The sequence below is a fragment of the Paramacrobiotus metropolitanus genome, unplaced genomic scaffold, assembly GCF_019649055.1.
Source record: "Paramacrobiotus metropolitanus isolate TYO unplaced genomic scaffold, Prichtersi_v1.0 Parri_scaffold0000158, whole genome shotgun sequence".
Taxonomy (NCBI): Eukaryota; Metazoa; Tardigrada; class Eutardigrada; order Parachela; family Macrobiotidae; genus Paramacrobiotus; species Paramacrobiotus metropolitanus.
The window spans coordinates 96,451-115,972 of NW_026570378.1; the positions used below are offsets into that span (position 1 = coordinate 96,451).

At 41.1% G+C, this 19,522-nt stretch overlaps 4 protein-coding genes and 1 long non-coding RNA gene across 5 annotated transcripts; all 5 read right to left on the reverse strand.

The window, feature by feature from the left end:
• Positions 1-1,290: 1,290 nt before the first annotated feature.
• Positions 1,291-1,980, reverse strand: LOC129599943 (uncharacterized). The gene is made up of 3 exons (XR_008691985.1): positions 1,934-1,980; positions 1,824-1,866; positions 1,291-1,543 (listed from the first exon to the last, which is right to left on the reverse strand). It is a non-coding gene; the product is annotated as an uncharacterized LOC129599943 (long non-coding RNA).
• A 589-nt stretch (positions 1,981-2,569) lies between these two features.
• LOC129599942 (uncharacterized) lies at positions 2,570-4,146 on the reverse strand. Its single transcript, XM_055498310.1, has 2 exons — positions 3,689-4,146; positions 2,570-3,159 (listed from the first exon to the last, which is right to left on the reverse strand). Exons 1-2 carry the CDS (start codon positions 4,027-4,029, stop codon positions 2,748-2,750), a joined length of 753 nt encoding a protein of 250 aa, XP_055354285.1. The 5' UTR covers positions 4,030-4,146; the 3' UTR covers positions 2,570-2,747.
• A 1,912-nt stretch (positions 4,147-6,058) lies between these two features.
• LOC129599931 (uncharacterized) lies at positions 6,059-8,393 on the reverse strand. Its single transcript, XM_055498300.1, has 2 exons — positions 7,963-8,393; positions 6,059-6,656 (listed from the first exon to the last, which is right to left on the reverse strand). Exons 1-2 carry the CDS (start codon positions 8,298-8,300, stop codon positions 6,302-6,304), a joined length of 693 nt encoding a protein of 230 aa, XP_055354275.1. The 5' UTR covers positions 8,301-8,393; the 3' UTR covers positions 6,059-6,301.
• A 318-nt stretch (positions 8,394-8,711) lies between these two features.
• LOC129599971 (uncharacterized) lies at positions 8,712-10,765 on the reverse strand. The gene is made up of 3 exons (XM_055498342.1): positions 10,383-10,765; positions 9,102-9,263; positions 8,712-8,852 (listed from the first exon to the last, which is right to left on the reverse strand). Exons 1-3 carry the CDS (start codon positions 10,605-10,607, stop codon positions 8,799-8,801), a joined length of 441 nt encoding a protein of 146 aa, XP_055354317.1. The 5' UTR covers positions 10,608-10,765; the 3' UTR covers positions 8,712-8,798.
• Positions 10,766-14,512: 3,747 nt separating this feature from the next.
• LOC129599959 (uncharacterized) lies at positions 14,513-18,614 on the reverse strand. The gene is made up of 3 exons (XM_055498327.1): positions 18,482-18,614; positions 17,961-18,290; positions 14,513-15,900 (listed from the first exon to the last, which is right to left on the reverse strand). The coding sequence occupies exons 1-3, from the start codon at positions 18,501-18,503 to the stop codon at positions 14,657-14,659; spliced, it is 1,596 nt and encodes a 531-aa protein (XP_055354302.1). The 5' UTR covers positions 18,504-18,614; the 3' UTR covers positions 14,513-14,656.
• Between the last annotated feature and the right edge of the window lie 908 nt (positions 18,615-19,522).

The window sequence follows — 19,522 nt, forward strand, 5'->3', positions numbered from 1 at the left end:
GGAAAAATTTGGAACTTTAAAATTTCTCTTCAACTTTAAATCGGAACTTCAAAATCGGAATTTAAAAAAAAAATTATGACACAGAGTACAGCTCAAAGTTGCTGCGTTTGTCAAAAAATAAAAACAAATCTGGTGAAAACAATCGCAACTTCAAAATCGGAATTTCAAAAAAAATAAGGAAACATCTCAAAGTTGCTGCGTTTGTTCCCAGTGCAAATTTTAAGACCTCGTGCCAACCGGAAAAGGGCCACGTGCAAAAGGGCCTGTTTACCGGCATAAAAATGGTCGAAAAAAATGTTACTATCGTGACCAGTAAACGTAATGCCCCTTTCTGAAACACATAGCAATATCTAGGTGGTATAATTAAATTCATGATGACTTTTCTCTCTTAACCTGCACTTGGCCGTCATATAAGTTGATGCAACATGACGTTCCCGGACAGCGCCACGAGGAGGCGGCAGGAGGGCGAGACTGTGACCCTTGCTGTCCACCCGCCTCCAATCCTGCCCTGCCGGGATCAGGGGTCGAAGGACGAGAGGCGAGCTGGTCGTGAGACCCAACATATTTTTGCCCGGGATCAGTAAACAGTCATAAAATTACCGGCAGCATGCTTACCGGTATACAATATATATCCCTCTTAAATTCTTAAATTCTTAAATTCTTAAATTTTTAAATTCTTAAATTCTTAAATTTTTAAATTCTTAAATTCTTAAATTCTTAAATTCTTAAATTCTTAAATTCTTAAATTCTTAAATTCTTAAATTCTTAAATTCTTAAATTCTTAAATTCTTAAATTCTTAAATTCTTAAATTCTTAAATTCTTAAATTCTTAAATTCTTAAATTCTTAAATTCTTAAATTCTTAAATTCTTAAATTCTTAAATTCTTAAATTCTTAAATTCTTAAATTCTTAAATTCTTAAATTCTTAAATTCTTAAATTCTTAAATTCTTAAATTCTTAAATTCTTAAATTCTTAAATTCTTAAATTCTTAAATTCTTAAATTCTTAAATTCTTAAATTCTTAAATTCTTAAATAATTCTTAAAGTGCACATTTCGAGTATAGCACTTCTTTCAAACGTTTAATAATTTAAACCTTAATAAAAAATTCTGATTCTGCTTGACTTATAACAATCTTCAGTTTTAATTTGTCTATATCTTACTGTATATTTAAATTTAACTTTCTAAATTTAACTTTCTAGGTGTTAAATCCCCGCTTTCTAGCCCGCATTTTCGGCACTGGGTGGTCTACGTAGAGTAGTAAACGAATCTTCTATGCAAGGCAGTACCTGTATTTCTGTTCTTTTTATAATATGCTTTGGATGATCTATCGCCTTACGAACAGCTTCAGCGCTCTTAATTTCGGGAGTGTCGATGAATTTAATAAAGCCGTTTCTGGTTCTGCCGCCTTCATATATGACGACATCTTGGACTCTCCCAAACTGTTGGAAATGACTGCAAATCGCGTCAAATGAATTTTGCTTTTTTTCTTTTTGGAGCCAGTCTTCGGGTACGTTCTTCAGAAAGACTCTTGAGCGCGAATGCCTACACAAAAAAAGTAAACATTATTGCAACTTGCAGGGAACGATGATTCTGTAAAATTATCGTAACAAGAGCCACCACTTCTACAATCAGTAAAAAAATTTAACGCCGATTCGTGTCGCATTCGGTAATTGCGGTCTATGAACAACTGTCGCAGTTTTTGATCAATCCACGTACTCTTTACTTAAAAGTAGCTTACAGGTAGGTACTAGGTAGCTTGTATACCTAGTTTGTTTTATTATTAAAATAACAAAGCTGCGGTAATGAGTAGATGAATACTCACTTCTGTTGGTTCTGGTGTATATGTCGACGATAGTAATCCATCGCTATGAAATAAACATATTTAAAGGTCACCATAGCCTGTACTGTAATATACTAATATTGTACTCTTACCGGGCAGAAATGTTTGAGAAAGATATGCGGGGATAACCATCCGTGCGTTGACGAATGATGATTTTTATATGGCATACGCTTGGTTTTTATATCTCCTCGGTGGCCGTCGTTATAAACGAAGGAGGATCATACTGTGACGTGTCCAGCGACGTGACCATCCTATTGGGTGGTTGTTTACTAAACGAGCGTGCTTTGTGTCTAATTGCTGTTACTCATATGCCCGTATTGCGGCCTATGATCTCACTTGACATTAATGACATACATACATGTATGATGTAAAAGCACGCCTAATTTAGGAACTTCAGTTATTTTCAGTTTTGACTCGACACCAAAAAAATGCAAAAGCGTTTGCAGACAATAGCCGATGACAAGTAAACGTGCGATGCATTATTGTTGTATGGTTCTTTACCAACCAACAAGTATCTCGTAACTACAGGCCATGAGCGATGGCATACTACACTGCTTATTCATTTACTCGCAGATAAAAACTTGCGTGAAAACTAACCGGCATTTATACGCAAATACATGAATACAGAAGCAGGTCGTGTAGAACGGGAATTACAGTCCACTGTACAATATCTAATGCCAACCAACGTCCTGTGACTGCGGTTAAAACCTTTCTCGGCAGTACTCCAGCGTTTCTCATGATTTAATTTCTGTCACCGCTACAATCAGTATTAATACTGCTTAAGTCCCATCTCAAACGAGAGTCAGTCTGTAAAATTTTTTTTTCATCCACATGCCTTTTCTTTTAATAACAAAAAACCAATATTTTGAAATTCAGTACGTTATCTAAAGAGCCCATATAGGAAGTTTATTCGTGGCTCTCTTCCGATCCACCGGCAGCGGCAGCACCACCGGCGGCGGCACCTTCACCGGCAGCCTGGGTGGTGGCCTCAGCGGCAGCACTGGTCTCTTCCGCGGGGGTGGCAGCGGAAGTGGTCTCTTCGGCAGCAGCAGTGCTCACTTCAGCGGCAGCGGAGGTGGTCTCCTCAGCGGCCATGGTGACCTCGGCGGTCACTTCGACGGTAGCAGGCGTGGTGGTGGTGGTGGCCTTCTGGGCTGGCTTAGCGGGCTTGGGGGCCGGTCGGGACGGGAGGGGCACAAAAGGTCCACCGGGGACTTTGCCGCCAGCCATGGGGATGATGTATTCGGCAGGTGGGGTGTCGAACAGCGGTTGGTTAGTGTACAGACGGGAGTTGGCGAAATTCTCAACGCTTGGAGACCTGGGAAAATAAAACAAATACATTTAATCCGTGTACTTTGACATGCAACGAAAATGTATATACATCTATCGATCACGCAAAAGGTTTTGCGAAAATGCATTGGAATATTTACAGCATATAAAGATAAGGAATCATACGATATAAAGCATCATTACATATGGGCTATAAAATACAAAATATAATTCAATCTGGTGTCTTGGCAAATAGCTTTAAATCTGCTTAAGTATAAACAAATATGCAAATAAATCCGTCAATATTCTAAAGACTGATCAATAAAATGAATGGTCGATAATATTTTAATTAGGGTTTTCTAAATTAAAATTAATTAAGATAAAATATACATTTATTTATATCGGCAGTTTAGCTTCTTTACAATTTGCTGATACGCATTTTAAACGGATAAAATTACCTATACTTGTATTAATAAGGAGCTGCACTATTAATTAGATAACATGTGCGAAATTTACTATGAAGTTCCTTCCGCATTACTGCTGACTAACTGATGCCGGCCGGCATTCGTAATACTCACTTGCTGCAGTCAACGTTGAAGAAGTAATCGCAGACCAGGGTGATCTGGTTGAACACCGTGGTGTTCACGCATAGATAGCTGGTACGATTTCCGTTGATATCGCAACGATGGAACACCTGACACTGCGCATCCACATCGGCATAGAATCCGGGCTGCTTCTTGGTGTTGCAATCAAAGTTGGTCTGGGGGATTTCGCTGTAGGTCGGGTACTGGCCTTCGGTGCGGCTGGCCAGGATGGCCTGCACTTCGGCGGCATTCAGCGCCGGCTTGAGGAGATCCCAGACATATTGCGGCGCCGCAGCCGACAGGGCAACCAAGGAGAGAACGACGATGACCTTCATGGTGATGAAAGGTTACGCGGTGTTTTTTTACGGAAGGTATTTTAGGAACTGAGCAGTAAATGCTGGAAGGCAGTGTGAGGACGGAAACAGCAGGTGCACAGCGTTATATACGACCCGGCAGAGAAATGGCTCTTGGCACCGGTTTTGTAGCCGGCGTATATAGCCGGCTAACACAACGGTCTCGAGAAAATTGGAGAGGATTTTTTTCTTCACTTCACGATTCATTGGTTCCTTGTCTGGCGCCGTGTCAGTGGGAACAATGGGCGGTCGTTGTGTGACACAGCGGCACAATTTTGCTATATGCCCAATAGCAGTGAAAAGCGGTTACGTAACGGGAAGGCACACAATGGTATTGTAACAGTTTTGAACGGCAGTAGATTAGTAGTGCAAAAAAAATTTCGCCGGCTTTCGATGCGCGCGCTGAAAATATGGGCCATGATTTATCGCCATTAATATGGTAATCAATTCTCCTCGTGGACAGAGAATGATCAATTTCCAGACGACAAAAGTTAATTCTGGTTTGGCAGCTGCACCTATTCTGCATTGAACATTTCTTTTCTGCGTGGTCACGTTTGGCGCAGTTAACGTGTTTTTCTTCGTTATGTGAATTATATGCAAAAAATAGGCAAAAACGTATACCTTTTCGGGACATTCAGAAATTTTAAAATTATCTGTTGACACTTATGCGTAATTTGATTTAATGTGCATAATTTTTTATCAATTAATATCTTTTTTACAGCGCTACTTGAAAGTCATTGTTGGCTTGTGCGACGATTACATATTTTTCAAGTTGTTTTTATTTCTTCGTTAACAGAGGCATTTTAACAACGCTCCAAGTTTTGTTTATCCACAAAATGATGTTCGGCATCCCGTTTGTTCCATAATCCTGAAAATTGTGTATGTGTATTTGTGTGCCACTGATTTTGAATATTTTTTATTGACCTCCAGCTACCGGCGTTGTTGGGCCATTTGTCCGCGCATTTGTATAAAGTATCAACGAATAATAACGCTACGATATGTTGAATAATTGCTGCTTTTTATGGTTTGTTTTGGCATGCCCAACGTTTTCCGTAATAAGAAAAGCTTTAAAACATCAACTTCCCTCAACAAGCAATTATTCTGCTCATTCATGGTCGGCCACAGTTGTAATTTAGTTTGATTGTTGAATTTCTTAAATCCTTAAGCGCCTGCAGCAATTTCTGGCCTGGCCTTAAACTTGAACCTTTTTTTCACGCATTTCTTTGAAGAACTGAATCCTAGGATACTTTTGACACAAAAATACTGAAACGCAATTTAACATAAAAACCGTTTCTTAGTAAAAAATGCGGCCGCTGGAAAATCTGGCTCATGACCTCTGCCAGCGCAGGTACTCATTAATTTGTTTCCAGTTTTGCCGGCAACAAACTGTCAATTTTTTCACCGAGGCGTGGTCATGGAGTTTCAGCATTAATCTGTTTGTTTTAAGTCAGGCATAAAGGAGCACACGTAAAATTTTAAGATAATTCCGAAACTGTTTTACATTTCATTTTGATTTGAATTGTTTGACTGAAGCATTTGCGTTTTACTACTACAGAGTACATGGTTAAGCGTGAAAATAACCGGAAGCAGCCTATGTGTTACAGTTCAGTGTGTTTGGTATTCCGGCCCCATGCACGATATTTCTTTGCCTTGTGGGCATTTTGCTGCGTTAGCAAACGCCGGTTGCGTCTGGAGCGCCGCTTAGCTGACGGTGGTATGTACCTGTTAATTTGTTAACTATATAAACTTCAAAAGTTGTTAATACACAACCTCCTTATCATTTTTATGTACTCTGCTGTTTGTGGAATAATCATCAAACGACTATACTTATCGTTGGATTTTAAACAACCGGTTGCCATGTAGAATTTTGTTACGTAACTTTCATCTCTTCGATGGTCAGCAAGACTCGGAATACGAAAGGAAAGGAAACGTATTGTGCAAGAGGCCGAAATCGAAGTATGTATTCACAGAAGTACTTACTGGTAATATTATTAATGCAATACGCATTCGATGCATGACTAGCAGATTATTTATACTGCACAATACAGAAATCACAAATCACAGTGTTTAGTTGCTTTAGATTTCCCGTGAAAACCCCATCGAGAGAAAATTAAACTATCCACCGAACTCTACAATCGCCCCCAGGACATTTCCATTGGTTAGCGTTAATCATAGAACACCGCGACAATATCCGGCAGGGACGTTTGCCAAAAACCGGCAAACATTGTCAACTACAAAAACACTGACTAGCAATTTACTGAGCAGCTTGCTGCTGATCGGAGCTGGAAGCTGACTGGGACGCCGCGTTCGCGGCTTGTGGGGAGACGACGGCCACCGTCAGCGTGTTCTGGCCTTGTGCGTTGGCTCCGGCTTGCGGAGTGCCCATCTTATTGCTGATTTGGGCAGTTCCGCCGGCTTTAGCACCACCAGCTTTACCGGCAGCGGCTGCCGCTGGTTTCTTCTGCTGCTGCTGACCACCGGGCGCTTGGATGGGCGCGGCCGCTGCGGCACCGGCGGTTCCGGGGATGACGTAATCGGCCGGTGGGGTGTCGAAGAGGTCTTGGTCGGTGTACAGGCGGGAGTTAGCGAAGTTCTCTAGTTCTTGCGATCTGTAAAGACATCGGTACGTCAAGTAAATTAACGGGAAAAGAAAATAGCGGTGTCAGGCATGAATACCGCAGCGCCACCTGGAACTGCGATCTGCAGCCGGTCTTAGACCGTGGTGCCTGGCGTCACCATTCGCTTATGAGCGTTAACTATTGATAAGTGCAAACCGGTAGTTCGTTGCACCGAGTACAAGCTGCACTGTTGGTGTACGTACAGCACGTGCGTTATAATATGCCAGCAATTATGGGAAAACACAGCTGCAGTCCTGTAAGCAATTAATCCTAGGGTAGGCTACGGTATGTTTCACTCTTAGTAATTGTTAAGTTTCCGGTGCCAAAAGTACGCGAGTTCTAGCGTTTTGCTTTCAAATTCACCACATTGCCATTCCCGCGGTCTTGTTTACCAGAAAATTTTCTAGCTAGTCATGTGAATATGTCATTTTAGGAAATTATAATTGATGGTTTGGATAAAAATGGGAGACAAACAACCGGCTTGAAATAATTTTTTCATTTCGCTGCCAATTTTTAAAAGATTTTGGGATTTGTTTAATAAACGGATAATTATGTTTGTACTCTTACTAATATTTTGTTATTTCCCGAGATTCACAATAGAATTATACAGAGCGGAGTACGGTGACTGAAACAGCGCTTTTGTACCAATAATAAGAAAATTATTTGCAGTGCCACAGTGTAATTAACTGCAACACCCACCCAATGCTAACATTGTCGTACTCTGTACTTTGCATCAAGTTGTTCAGTTTATTTTTGTACGTAAACAGCTTTTGTCGATACAATATTTTACTAAAACCATTAGTAAAAAGCTGGGAATATTGCAATAAAAATGCATTTAAACCATCACTTCTCTTTTTTATAAAAAATAAACTTTGAGTGCAAAGCTTCTACTGTATGCGCATTAATATTTTACAAAATTAAAGTCATCAAAATTCGGCTAAGAAAACTACTGCTCCTGGTTTCCTACATACTTGTAACTACATCGAGCATATTTTTGTCGAGCATATTTATATGCGTAATTGCAATTTCAACTAGTATATAATTTACGGCTAATATCTCACATTCAGTTTTCTGTAGATTTATATGCTGAAGCTGTGCGGAAATGGGAAAACCGGCCTGAATTAAATTAGGTCAATAATTTCCAGTTCTGAACTAGTTTCTATCAGTTTTTCACGTTCGTAAAGGTACTCACGCTGACACGCAGTATACACATAGGTATCTGTAGGTCTACAGTATAGAGCGGTTATACGTACACTTACAAATAATCTTACGTAATTACACCATTGTTTTGACTTACCGGCTGCAGTCGACGTTGAACCAGTAGTCGCACACGAGAGTGACCTGGTTGAACACGGTGGAATTCACGCAGATATAACTGGTCATATTTCCGTTCAAATCGCACCGATGGAACACCTGGCACTGGGTCTCAGGGTCAGCATAGAAACCCGGCTGTTTTTTGCTGTTGCAATCAAACCCAGTCTGCGGGATACCGTTGTACATTGGGAATTCGTTGCCTCTGGATGTCATGATGTTCATCACCTCATCCGCCGTTAGTGCCGGTTTGAGATAATCCCAGACATACTTCTGCTGGGCACTGGCAAAGGTCACCAGGGCAAGGAATACTAGCAGCTTCATTCTTTACAGTCGAGGGAAAAATAAAAAAATTATTGTAATGGAATGTAAATTGCCGGTTGTGTTTGTTTGAGCGTGTGACGATAATTTCGACGGCCCGTGTATTTTATCCTTTTCGTTCTTCTTTGCCTGGCAGGTGTTTATTTTCTTCAGTTGTGTGCCACATGAGCAGACGTGAAATTTTATTGTATTAGTACGAGCATGCTGATGAACCGTAAAAGGATTCGCATGTACCACGATGAAAATCGGCTAAGGAAACCTGTTTGTGTTTTCATGGAAGACACACCGCACTGACTTAATGATCGGCATAAGCCATATGGTTGCGCAACGATGAAATTATTAATCATGATTTGCTACATTAATGGTGTGCTTATAAAGCACGTATAGTTTCGTACAACGATCAAACCACGTGCGGTCGGAATCATCCCAATGAAATGCGCTATACATTCAAAACTGCACATTCACTAGTTTTATACGAGAGAATTTTGTTTTCGGGATATTTTATTGGCGTGAGTCCCAGCATAGAAGAATGTAAGTTGCGAATGTGCCAACCAGCTGCAACAAACAAAACGAACGAAATTCAAAATAATATTAATTGTATTTACATTATACTACCACTAATTTATATTAATACGTTTTTATACGTTCCCACTGAAATTATGATGTTATGAAAACTGATTATTGCTAAACATTAATTTAAAATTGCGACTGATTACGTGTAAAACAAAAATTACACTTGTACCATTTCATAATATTTTTAATTGTAGAACAATTAAAATGCATTACTTTTGATTGGTAACTTACAATGGCAATGAATGGACGATCGATTCTGGCCATGCCCCAAACAGTAATTGCCGGTGGTGTGGTGATCAGACGCTGAACTTCTCCATTTAGCCACAATGCTTCCGGGAGACTTAATTTTTCATATTGCGCTTGGTCTTGCAGTAATGGGATAACTTCCTGTCCCTGAAAGTTATAGTGTGATTAGTGTCTATCAAGTTGCGTGATCAACCAGCTGAGTCGTGAATAAATTATCCAATCTTACGCACGGCCGGCCGGGATACCTTTTTTACTGTTTGCAAAAGTGTACCAGAATAAACAATAACATTTGCGTATACTGCAATTCAGGCGTATACTGCGTTTCAAAGGTTTTATCTCCTAAATCTGTAAAGTACACAAAGAAGCAATCGCGGTACGTGCACACTGTAAACTGTAAACATAACTTATACCACAATGTATACAAAAATACAATTATTGAGAAATAATCGGTTGTATGAACAGAAGTAACGATTTTTACATGAGTTACATGTGCATAAATTTTAATTTGGACGAAATGTTGTGTGCGATTAACCCTTTATTTCCACTGCCTGCTGAGTAACCAGCACAAAGGCCACAGACCTTGAGTTTTTCAAGAAAACGTGCGACTGTATTGTTCATAATATGATAATACCACCAATCTGATTTTTTAATGAAAACCATTTACAATATTAAGCAAAACACCTAGATACCTACTCTGCGGTCTGCACATCATCATCACATGTAACTAGCGATTAAATACGATTCCCTCGTACGTACAGCAGTATTGCAGTTTTCTGATCAATAATAGAAGTATGCACTATGCATACAATGCATTGCATTGTATTGTATTCTGTTGTGTTGTATTATATTGTATTGTATTGTATTGTTAATTGTATTGTATTGTATTGTATTGTATTGCATTTCTAAACTCACTTGCAGCATTAATTACTAGTACAGTAGTACTTGATATTTGATTAGATCAAGTGCTTGATGATCGAACTTCTACCAAGAATTTCAAAACAGAGTAAAAGAAATTAGGAGAAATTTTTGCCGTTGACCCAAAACTGACAAATGTTATGCAAAGGCTATTTATTGCTTTTTGATTTGAATCAATCGGTACAAGGCACTACAAGCACATAAAACGCTGTTGAGTGACCATGCAAACTCCACTTCGACTGAAACTCGAAGCCATACATAATTAAGTGTTATTACCTCGTAGAAGGTTTCGTGTCTATTCTATCTACTATGCAGGCCACTATCTGTAACCACAAACACTTGTAGCAGTACCTTATCCGTCACGAAAACGAAAGCCAGTGTCCGTACGAACATCATCATCTGTTGGTTGGCGATATCAGCCAACACCGGTATAGTCGGTGAAATGCCCCGGATGACGTACTGCGCGGCACAGAACAGCGTCCACACAACATCACTGACGTACACGACGCACACATACATCCCAATGTCCTCATTCAAACCGCCGACCAATCGGCTGACGATATAATGGCTCTTCATACGCGCTTGCAAATCCTTCGGTGCCACACAACCTTTGGTAATTCGGGTGAAACACAACCCGAGACACACGGCCCAGATAATGAGAATCCATTGGATGATCTCGTTCAGTACATCTATCAGTGAAATATAACCAAAGGTTATGGAGTAGAAAATGCGGATCATCGTGTTGTTAGCCAAGGGAACCAGGATCCATGTCCCTGAGTCGTTGCCAAAGTTTCTTGGCTTTAAACTCTGGACGAGGATAAAAGTTTTATGTCCGGCATAGGTCACGCAAATCAAAGCCGCAGCGCTCCATATAACAATTATTATTAATCGGTCTTTTTTCAATAAGTATCTTTTAAGCAGCGCATCACAGTGATCGATATGCTGATGGATCCTTCGAAATCCGTAGACAACAGACAAAGGAATCGCTAGCTGCAGAATGCCAGATAAGAAGATGGTGGCATTTTCCAGAAACTCACTTGGAGATTTGCCCAAATTTTTTCCATTGTATTTGACATCGAAAATTTTGGATACAGCAAACACGACCCCGCTAATTGTAAAACAAAGAAAATTTACAAAACAAAGCAGATTTATAATCCTGTCAACGGTATTTTGATGCTTTTTAAAAACTAGCCGCCGAAGTGAACCGGCATCAAAATCGACGAATCCGAATAGTTTAATTACGAGCAGAAATGGCTGCAGCAAAACTCGTAAAATATTTTCATCTGATTTAATGGCCTTCATGGTAAATCAGCTAGTATTCTGCTTCCATATGCTGGAAAAATAATCCTTTGACGCGCTGCATCAAATCTCCCTCGGATCATCCTGACGATTGCGGTTTGCGACAGTATGTTGACTCTGGGTAAACTTGCCTAGTCATTGTAACGTAATCGGTAAGTAATCGAACGTGACTTTTATTGACCATGTAAACAGAGTGGTTCTTCATGCTTGACAATTTGACGGATGTTATCGTTTGTGTGGGACAATTCAACAAGGACGCAATTGAAGTTATTTTATTTATATGTAGAGCAATGTGGTGCAATTAAGTTTGAACACATTCCGCAGCCCGAGGCTGCTTTCATGTGGAAGGAACTACCGCAACTGAGCTGGAGAAATAATTATACGAGTACTCTGTACAATCAATTAGAAGCCGTGACCTTTGAAAATGAATAGATCACTGCATGATGTACTCTGTCTTAAAAGTGAGTCTAGAAAATCCATCCAGTAAAGCCACTGACACATTAGGACAAACACCGACAGCGTGGGATAAGGCCATGGGAAGTTAGCGACGGTCATTAACTTCAAGTTACAGCTTTGTACGAGTACTAACGTTTGATGTGTTCCGTGTTTCAAGCTGACGTTGTGCAAACAAGAGATCTACGAGTAGACAGATGCAGGGCACTTTTCAGTGTTAATCCTGTTTAGCAAGGTTGGCAAATATGCATTTTTACTACAAAAATCTTTACTGTTGCTTTTATAACAAGGAAATTTATGCTGTTCGACAAAAACTGATAACCAGAAACAACCATTTCACTGGCAGTTCATATAGGTAATTAAGCGACAAAATCTCTTTCCGGCTGCACTTTCGAGAAGGTGCAATCTGTTCCGAGACGAGAGAATTATTTGCCAGAATCCCAGCACAGCAGAATATAAGTTGCAAACGTGCCGACAAGCTGCAACAGAAAGCATTTACTTATTATTAATTTTATGCTGTACTAGGGAAATACTACATGCGCATAATTATCATTGCAGAGGTTGGAACACACACCACGACAATAAATGCACGGTCCATTCTGGCCATTCCCCACACGCTGAACGCCGGCGGCGTGTTGGCTAGCCGTAACAGTTCGCCATTCAACCAAACCGTTTCCACGGGATCTTTCTCGAATTGTGCTTGATTTTGCAAAAGTGGAACAACCAGTTGTGCCTGCAGCAGATACAGACGAACTGTATATGTATTGTACTTTGTAAAAGCAAAATGTTTATTGATTTGAAACAGAATATTGTGTACCTGATCGAAGACAAAGACAAATGCCAACGTCCGCACAATCCACATCAGCTGCTGATAAGCCACATCAAAGATCTCCGAATACTGCGGCGAATCCTCTTGTATGACGTAATGCGCCGCCGTGTACAGTACCCAAATGATATCGTTAAGGTACATCACCGCAATATACATGCCGAAATCGTCGCTCAAGCGACCCACACAACGGCTCAGACTGTAGTGATCCGGCATGTGACATCGCAGACCATGTATCGCACACTGTTCCGCCATTCTGGCAAAACACAATCCCGCGGTTACTGACCAGATTATCAGGGTACACTGGGCGGTTTCGTACAGAATATCCATTATGGAGACGTAGATAAAGTTGACTGTGGACATCGCCTGGATGGCCGTGTTATTGACCGTTGACGCCAAGAACCACGCATTGCAGGTGGCGTTGGTGTTGTTGGCCAGTAAATACGCTTTCTGTGCGGTATATCCCAAGATGACAATAATGGCGGTGATCCAGACAAAAAGAGTAATAACTTTATCACGTTTTTTGAAGTATTTCTGGAGAAGGTGATCGCATTCATGGATATGTTGCTGGATGTTCTGCAGTCCGTAGATAACCGACAGGAACAAGAAGAACTGCAGAATGCCGGTTAAGAAACTAGCTGTATTCTCCAAGAATTCACTGGGCGATTTCCCGAATCCTTTATTGCTGAAGTTGACCTCCAGAAATCGACTGGCAGCATAGGCGGCTGCGTTTAAAACAAACCAGAGAAAGTTCGCTAATGAACATAATTTAATGATGGTGTGCAGCGCGGACTGCCGCTTTGTGGAAGTGATTGTACCGAATAAACTGCGAAATTCAACGAAACCCAAGAGTCTCACAATGATGAGAAACGGCTGCAGTATGGTGTTTAACAGATTAGCGTTATTTGTAATTTTCATGGTAAGATTTCGATAATTAGCAACACTGCATACGGAAAAGATATTAAGTAATAAAAAGAAAGATGCACAATATCTTTTACAGCATTCCCTGATCATCATTCCCGCGATGTTCAATGACGTGCTTCGGTAGATTGTACTCAGTACAATCAGTAATCACCGGTAAGCTGAAGGGCTCTCAACAACCTGACAAGTTGGCGGATGCGATCGTTTACTTTGACGACAAGAGCGTGTTTACTTTTCCGGTCAACCAGGATACCCAATACAAATACAGAATCGATATTTCCTACTAACCAAAATTCTTTTTAATACATTTTACCGCATACACAGTTTTCGGTATCCACGGTTGTGGTTGTAGCTTGGTTAGAAGAAGCCGCGCGCCATTCAGATAAGTCCAGCTTGCTCGAAATCGTACGAAAATGCTGATGTTGGAAGCATCGGCAGCAATTCCAGGTCCACCCCAGTACAAAATGGTTACACTGGTGAAATTCTTTGAGTGGAGGCCTTTGGCAGATCTTCGTGATCCTCGGTATGTATCGTGCAACGAGCTCGCCTTCGCATCACGGTGTAGTACACACCACAATACAGTTTACTTGTACACCAGTTTCGGAGCGTCTTCTTTTGGTTTAATTTCGTTGAGATTCGACGACAGGCAGTAAAATGCATCTACTATATGATCCGTCATGAAGTATCACGTAACGTTTTTCGACCTTTGTTAATTACTTATTTTGGTAATACAGTTAGAAGATTTTCCATCAGTTAGCATTCTTTAATAAATTTAATAACTGGTTTGTTCTTCGCATCCGGTGGCTTGGTCATTCTTTTAGAATAATTCTGTTTTTTTGCTGTGCTTTTCATTAAATAAAGTTTATGACAAAGAAAACCATTCATGGTCAGCCAAAGAAGATTTTTTATTAATGCATATCCATCAGAAATCTGTCATAGTCAAGTGTGCACTGATTATTGGTATGAATAAAACTTTCCAGGATAAAACCAAACACAGCACATGTGTCAACCCGAATCTACAGATACATGCCGCCAGAACGAGAACATCTTTATAAAAAGAAGAAACAAACAGCCAAAATCATGTTAAAAATGAGAAATGTCTAGGAACATTAGAATTAGTAGTTATCTAACAACCGACCAGCTCAGTATGCGCTTCGATAACGTCTCCGTCGGCGAAGCCGCATTCCGAAACCCGACTGAAATCATCCAATCGCCTGTCCTTAAAGATCATTCGCTGCTGGTAAACGGGAATCCCAGATTGACGTTCAAAGGCGGCTTTAATTTGGCCAATTCTAATCGATCCCCCAACTCGCACGTGGAGGCGGTCAATATTCCAGAAACGAATCGTAAGCGTAATCTTCATGGCCTGCTCCTTAACGACATCACTAACAGCCGGACTCGCCAATGACTCCGCCGGTTGAAACACATCCACCAGAAATGGATGTGCAGAAATCCGATCAGGATCTCCTTCGACCTGCTCATACATCGTCGCTGGCAGATTTTCCACCAGACACATATCCCGCAGCGCAAACATGAAGCCCAAGAGCACCATTTTCACACCCGTCTGCGCTTCATTGCCGTCGTTATCGCGTCGGATCAATTTAATTAGCTTGTCAACCGGGATATGTCGCAAATTAACGCCCGGGACACACAGACGTTCCAATAGTGCTAACTGCGTCCAAACTTTCACTGACTGAACGTTCCAGTCGGTAGACAACGCGAGCAGTTCGTACAGAAACGACGGTGTTGTGCGGTAAATGTCCAAGGCCACGTAATCAGATCCCGCCTTTACCGCGGCCAGCAATGCAGCAAGCGCTTCTTTACTGACACCCATCTCATAGAAATTTACTTGCCCAACCATCTTCGCACCAAAGATGACGCGGGTCTCTGTGGAAATGTTCATCAAGAGTTGACGATCCACTTTTATGTCGGAGTCTCCCAACTTCAGTGTAACATTGTCGTTGCCGTCCAGTGCCGAATAATCATCCAGTGTACTATGCGGTAAATCAGTCCACAAAGGTTTTACTTGTTCGCGAATGAGCAGTCTCAGCGGCACGCGCAGCGTGATGTAGCAGTATCCTCGTCGAAAGATGCCCAACTCCTGACAACATTCAGAGTATGTCTGGCCGCGGATGTTCATCAGTTTGTCGTTAAGCAGGTACAGGTTACTGATGCCATCTTCCGCGTGGTCCATTTTGATAATGGGACTGCCGTCGGAGGCCGGATTGATGAATGACACCTGGACGGACGCAACCATACAGCTCGGCGGGATTTTCTCCAGCTGAACACTGGCACGCCATGGCACCTCAAAACCCCGCTTGCCAGCAATACCTGATGAATGTGGGCGGTTGGTGTCCAGTTTCCGTTCAACTGAAAAATAACAACAAAAATCAGACTGACTTTAAACATAAGTACACATCATAAGAAGTGCAACATAAGTTCAAAACTACGAGTACCATTTTGTCACATTATACATGAGTACCAGTTTTTGAGCCTATGATTAGTCGATTACGCATCTTATACACTGCTGCATAGGCTCTTCAAATTTTCTACGAGTTTTCTAGACAAGATAAAAGTTGTATAAAGACGTTAGCTTAAGTGGCTGCTTAGCCAAACTGGGTACTTCTTCTTGCAGGCACATACGAGCTCAAGATCGAAATACTCTTCAAGAGTATTCGTCCCTTTTACACCGATAAGTGCCGATAATTGTTCGTCTGTTACTCTATGTTGTACAAGAAACCGCTGCGGCTTCGCCTCCGCGTTTCTTGTGATCCACGGCCGCTTTGAACAAATCATTCCGTTTGCAGTAATTCGTTAGTAAATTCACTAACTGCCTTAGCAGTTATTGTAGAACTTCTTAGGCAAGGAGTCTAGCTCGGTCACTTACTCATCTATTTTTGTTCACTGGACAGTGGTGGTAGCTCGATCACTTACTAACGGTGTCACCAAGCGATTTTCTTCACTGGACATTGGTGGTAGCTCAGTCACTGAATCATCTAGCAATTTTGTTTACCTAGGGTAGTAATTTATTGCTCGGTCATCACCTAGCTAGTGATTTCGTTTTGTTCACTGAACAGTGGCGGTAGCTAGGTCGCTCACTGCCTTAGCAGTTTTGTTCACTGGCTTTTGTTTCCTTCGAAACCTGGGCTAATTCAACCAAGGGAATCGGATTTTTTAGACATTTAAAAACTGAACATTTGAACAGCAATCAGGCGATTAAAATTCAACATGTTTGCAAATAAAATACTACAAATTTATTGTATTACATACTTAACACTTTAATAAAATAATGTTCTAAGCAACTGACTGGCATTGCTATTATTCTCAAGGTCACCGTGAAAGCCTTACCGGAGCCAGTTCTGCCGAAACCGGCATCGGTGGGACGGGTTTAAATATGTAATTTTTTTAAGAAACAAAATGCACGTGACACAGTTTCTGAACATGCTGAATCTAATGGGGTTTACAGTTTCTTTTATTAGGTTCTGGTTTTTCCGATCTCGATGCCTCAGCTTTTTTTGTAGTTACAGGTCGATCGCACCAAGTGTGGGCAGTAACAAAATATTCCCATTTGCTACCGTTGAACCACATAATCGTTCTCTTATTTTTTTTATGATAGTTCGTGTTCTAGAGAAACTTTTTTAGTCATATTTCTGCGGCAGAAGTTAATACGCAGGGAACGGAAGCGGAATTTTTAGTTTCAAATTTGCCCCAAAACTCGCACTGCTTAATAGGAAAAATTCATGTCCAGTCAATAATTTTTTAAAAATTTTGGATGCGTGAGAACTATCAAAGAATATTGTGGTTTTCTAGTGGTCCTTTTCTCACGTCTTTTGAATCAATAACATCTGACCCAAGGTGATCCGCGCTCTAGGCAACCACATTCTTCGGATGGTAGCTTTTAACATATAAGTCTATGGGAGACACTTTTGTTTAAGCTTGCTACCGAGCACTGTGCGCTCCAGAATCTTTTGCCACCCCTTAACGAATTCCTTTAAAGCCACTCCATGGTTTACAAAAAGGTTTGTAGAAAAACATCAGATGCTGAATTTTTGAGAAGGGCGGTTGTAATCATTAAAAAACTGACCCCTACCCTCTCCCATTAAGCCCCGCCCTACTCGTTCTGGACGCATCAACGGATTTCAGGTTTGACATCACTGGATCCGCAATAAAAAGTTGCACTAAATAAGATGAAAGTAAACAACAAAAATGTTCACAGAATTATTTTTCAAATTATTTTACTCAACTGCCCACACTTGGTGCGATCGACCTGTATATTATAGATCTAGTTCCTTGATAACATCATGTGGATACGGATAAAACGAGTAGACTACATGTTTCAGAAACTCTATAATTATTTGTTACGATTAACTACCACAATCGTGCTGAAATTAATTTCTCTGTGGACTTGTCAGTGATAAGCTCTCACTTACAGTATGCTTGCAGAGCCACACCACTTTCCATCCACGAAGGCACAGGCAGAATCTCTTCTCCCGTATCTCCAATCCGCACCTGCTGCATTTTCCCGGTTCCGTAGTCATTCGTCTGCAAACTCTTAATATCTTTGATATCCTTCTCGAAAGTATACAGAGCGCAGCAGGTGATGAGGAAGCCTTGGCTTTTCCCTGATTCCGTTATCTCTTTTTGGCAGTTCTTCAGCATGTTCACAAACTGGTCTTCCACTGCAGCCACCCTACCCACAAAACCCATGGCCGATGCTGTTTCAGCCGGTGTTTCCGAAGAGGTTCGCTTCCGTTTCTGGCCTGCAAGAAGAGCTGAATATTAAACCGGGTAATATGATCCAATGAATTCAGAAATGTCGCTGGGAACTTGCGGATTAAATGTGAAAACTGGCTCTTGAAAAGCAGCCCATGGTAATTACATACTACCATCTGTCATGTGCAGACTCCAGAGTCTGCAGACTTTCTCCTTTCAGCCTCGTTTAGTTTCTTACCGGTAGTGGCTGAATTGGACATTTTTGTGCCTCCGCTCTTGCAATATTTTAAAACTGACGTAAAAATATCCTGAGAACACTAATCAGGAAAGTGTCGCAAATCGAAGATTACTTTTTATTCCGCGACCCAGTTGGAGGCAGAATTGATGTTTGAACAACTGACAAACGAAACTTGTGGAAGCTCATAGCAACAGGAGGGCAGTTACACTAGCCCGCACTCACACAAAGGCAACAGCGCAAACCGTAAAACGCTGCAAAGTGCAAACTGCAAGCGCTAATTATAACAACTGACCCGATAAGTCATTAATAATATCCTCAGGTTCAGTGCATGTCGCCTCTTGGACGGCACTGTTCAATTTCCGCTTCCTCCGCGAATTCCTCTCGCATCCTTGCAGACTAGGTAGTAGATGACTTTCATCGGCATCTTGGATCTGCTTCATTTTGTTCCCGTAAATCTTGCAGATAGATAACGTAGGAGATGCAAGCAGCGCTTGATTTAACTCTTGTCGCAAGACGTGCTTCCGGCATTCCACTTCGTTGGTTATGCTCCTTAAAATCCACCAGCAGTTTCGTCAACAAATTAACTCGCAAAGTCCCTGGACAATCCGATATTCTGCATCGGAAGTAAGCTCTTTCCTCAGGAATATTCGGACTAGCTTTACGGGTATGGTAATGACCCCGATAAATAATCGCCGTCTGATTACGTTTGATCTGGTATATATAAGCTCGTCCATTTTCAAATGTATTACAATTACTTACTCCAGTTATGTATTCCAGTAACACGATACACAGAAACTCATCTGCATAAGAGTACATCACTGATTAGCATCAATGGGCAGCCCAACTATCTGTAACTTGCAAGGTCAAAATAAAAGGTAGAATATATTGAATCGCGTCTACGAAATGTCGAATCGGTAGTGTGAATGACAATGGACTCGGATTCCCTATTGCACAACCGGATCAGCAAGAATCCGGGTTTGCTGAAATGCCTCTGATGTAGAAGTTAAACTAGCGAAGAGCGTTTGGCAAGGCTACGAAGAC

Coding starts and splice junctions, on each gene's coding strand:
- LOC129599942 (XM_055498310.1), bottom strand. CDS start 4,029: ATGAAGGTCATCGTCGTTCTCTCCTTGGTTGCCCTGTCGGCTGCGGCG. Junction 3,160..3,688: donor TTCAACGTTGACTGCAGCAA/GTGAGTATTACG, acceptor TTATTTTCCCAG/GTCTCCAAGCGTTGAGAATT.
- LOC129599931 (XM_055498300.1), bottom strand. CDS start 8,300: ATGAAGCTGCTAGTATTCCTTGCCCTGGTGACCTTTGCCAGTGCCCAG. Junction 6,657..7,962: donor TTCAACGTCGACTGCAGCCG/GTAAGTCAAAAC, acceptor ATGTCTTTACAG/ATCGCAAGAACTAGAGAACT.
- LOC129599959 (XM_055498327.1), bottom strand. CDS start 18,503: ATGTCCAATTCAGCCACTACCG. Junction 18,291..18,481: donor GTCCAATTCAGCCACTACCG/GTAAGAAACTAA, acceptor CTCTTCTTGCAG/GCCAGAAACGGAAGCGAACC. Junction 15,901..17,960: donor TGTGGCTCTGCAAGCATACT/GTAAGTGAGAGC, acceptor GTTATTTTTCAG/TTGAACGGAAACTGGACACC.
- LOC129599971 (XM_055498342.1), bottom strand. CDS start 10,607: ATGAAGAGCCATTATATCGTCAGCCGATTGGTCGGCGGTTTGAATGAG. Junction 9,264..10,382: donor TCGTTTTCGTGACGGATAAG/GTACTGCTACAA, acceptor TATAACTTTCAG/GGACAGGAAGTTATCCCATT. Junction 8,853..9,101: donor ATCGTCCATTCATTGCCATT/GTAAGTTACCAA, acceptor TGTTTGTTGCAG/CTGGTTGGCACATTCGCAAC.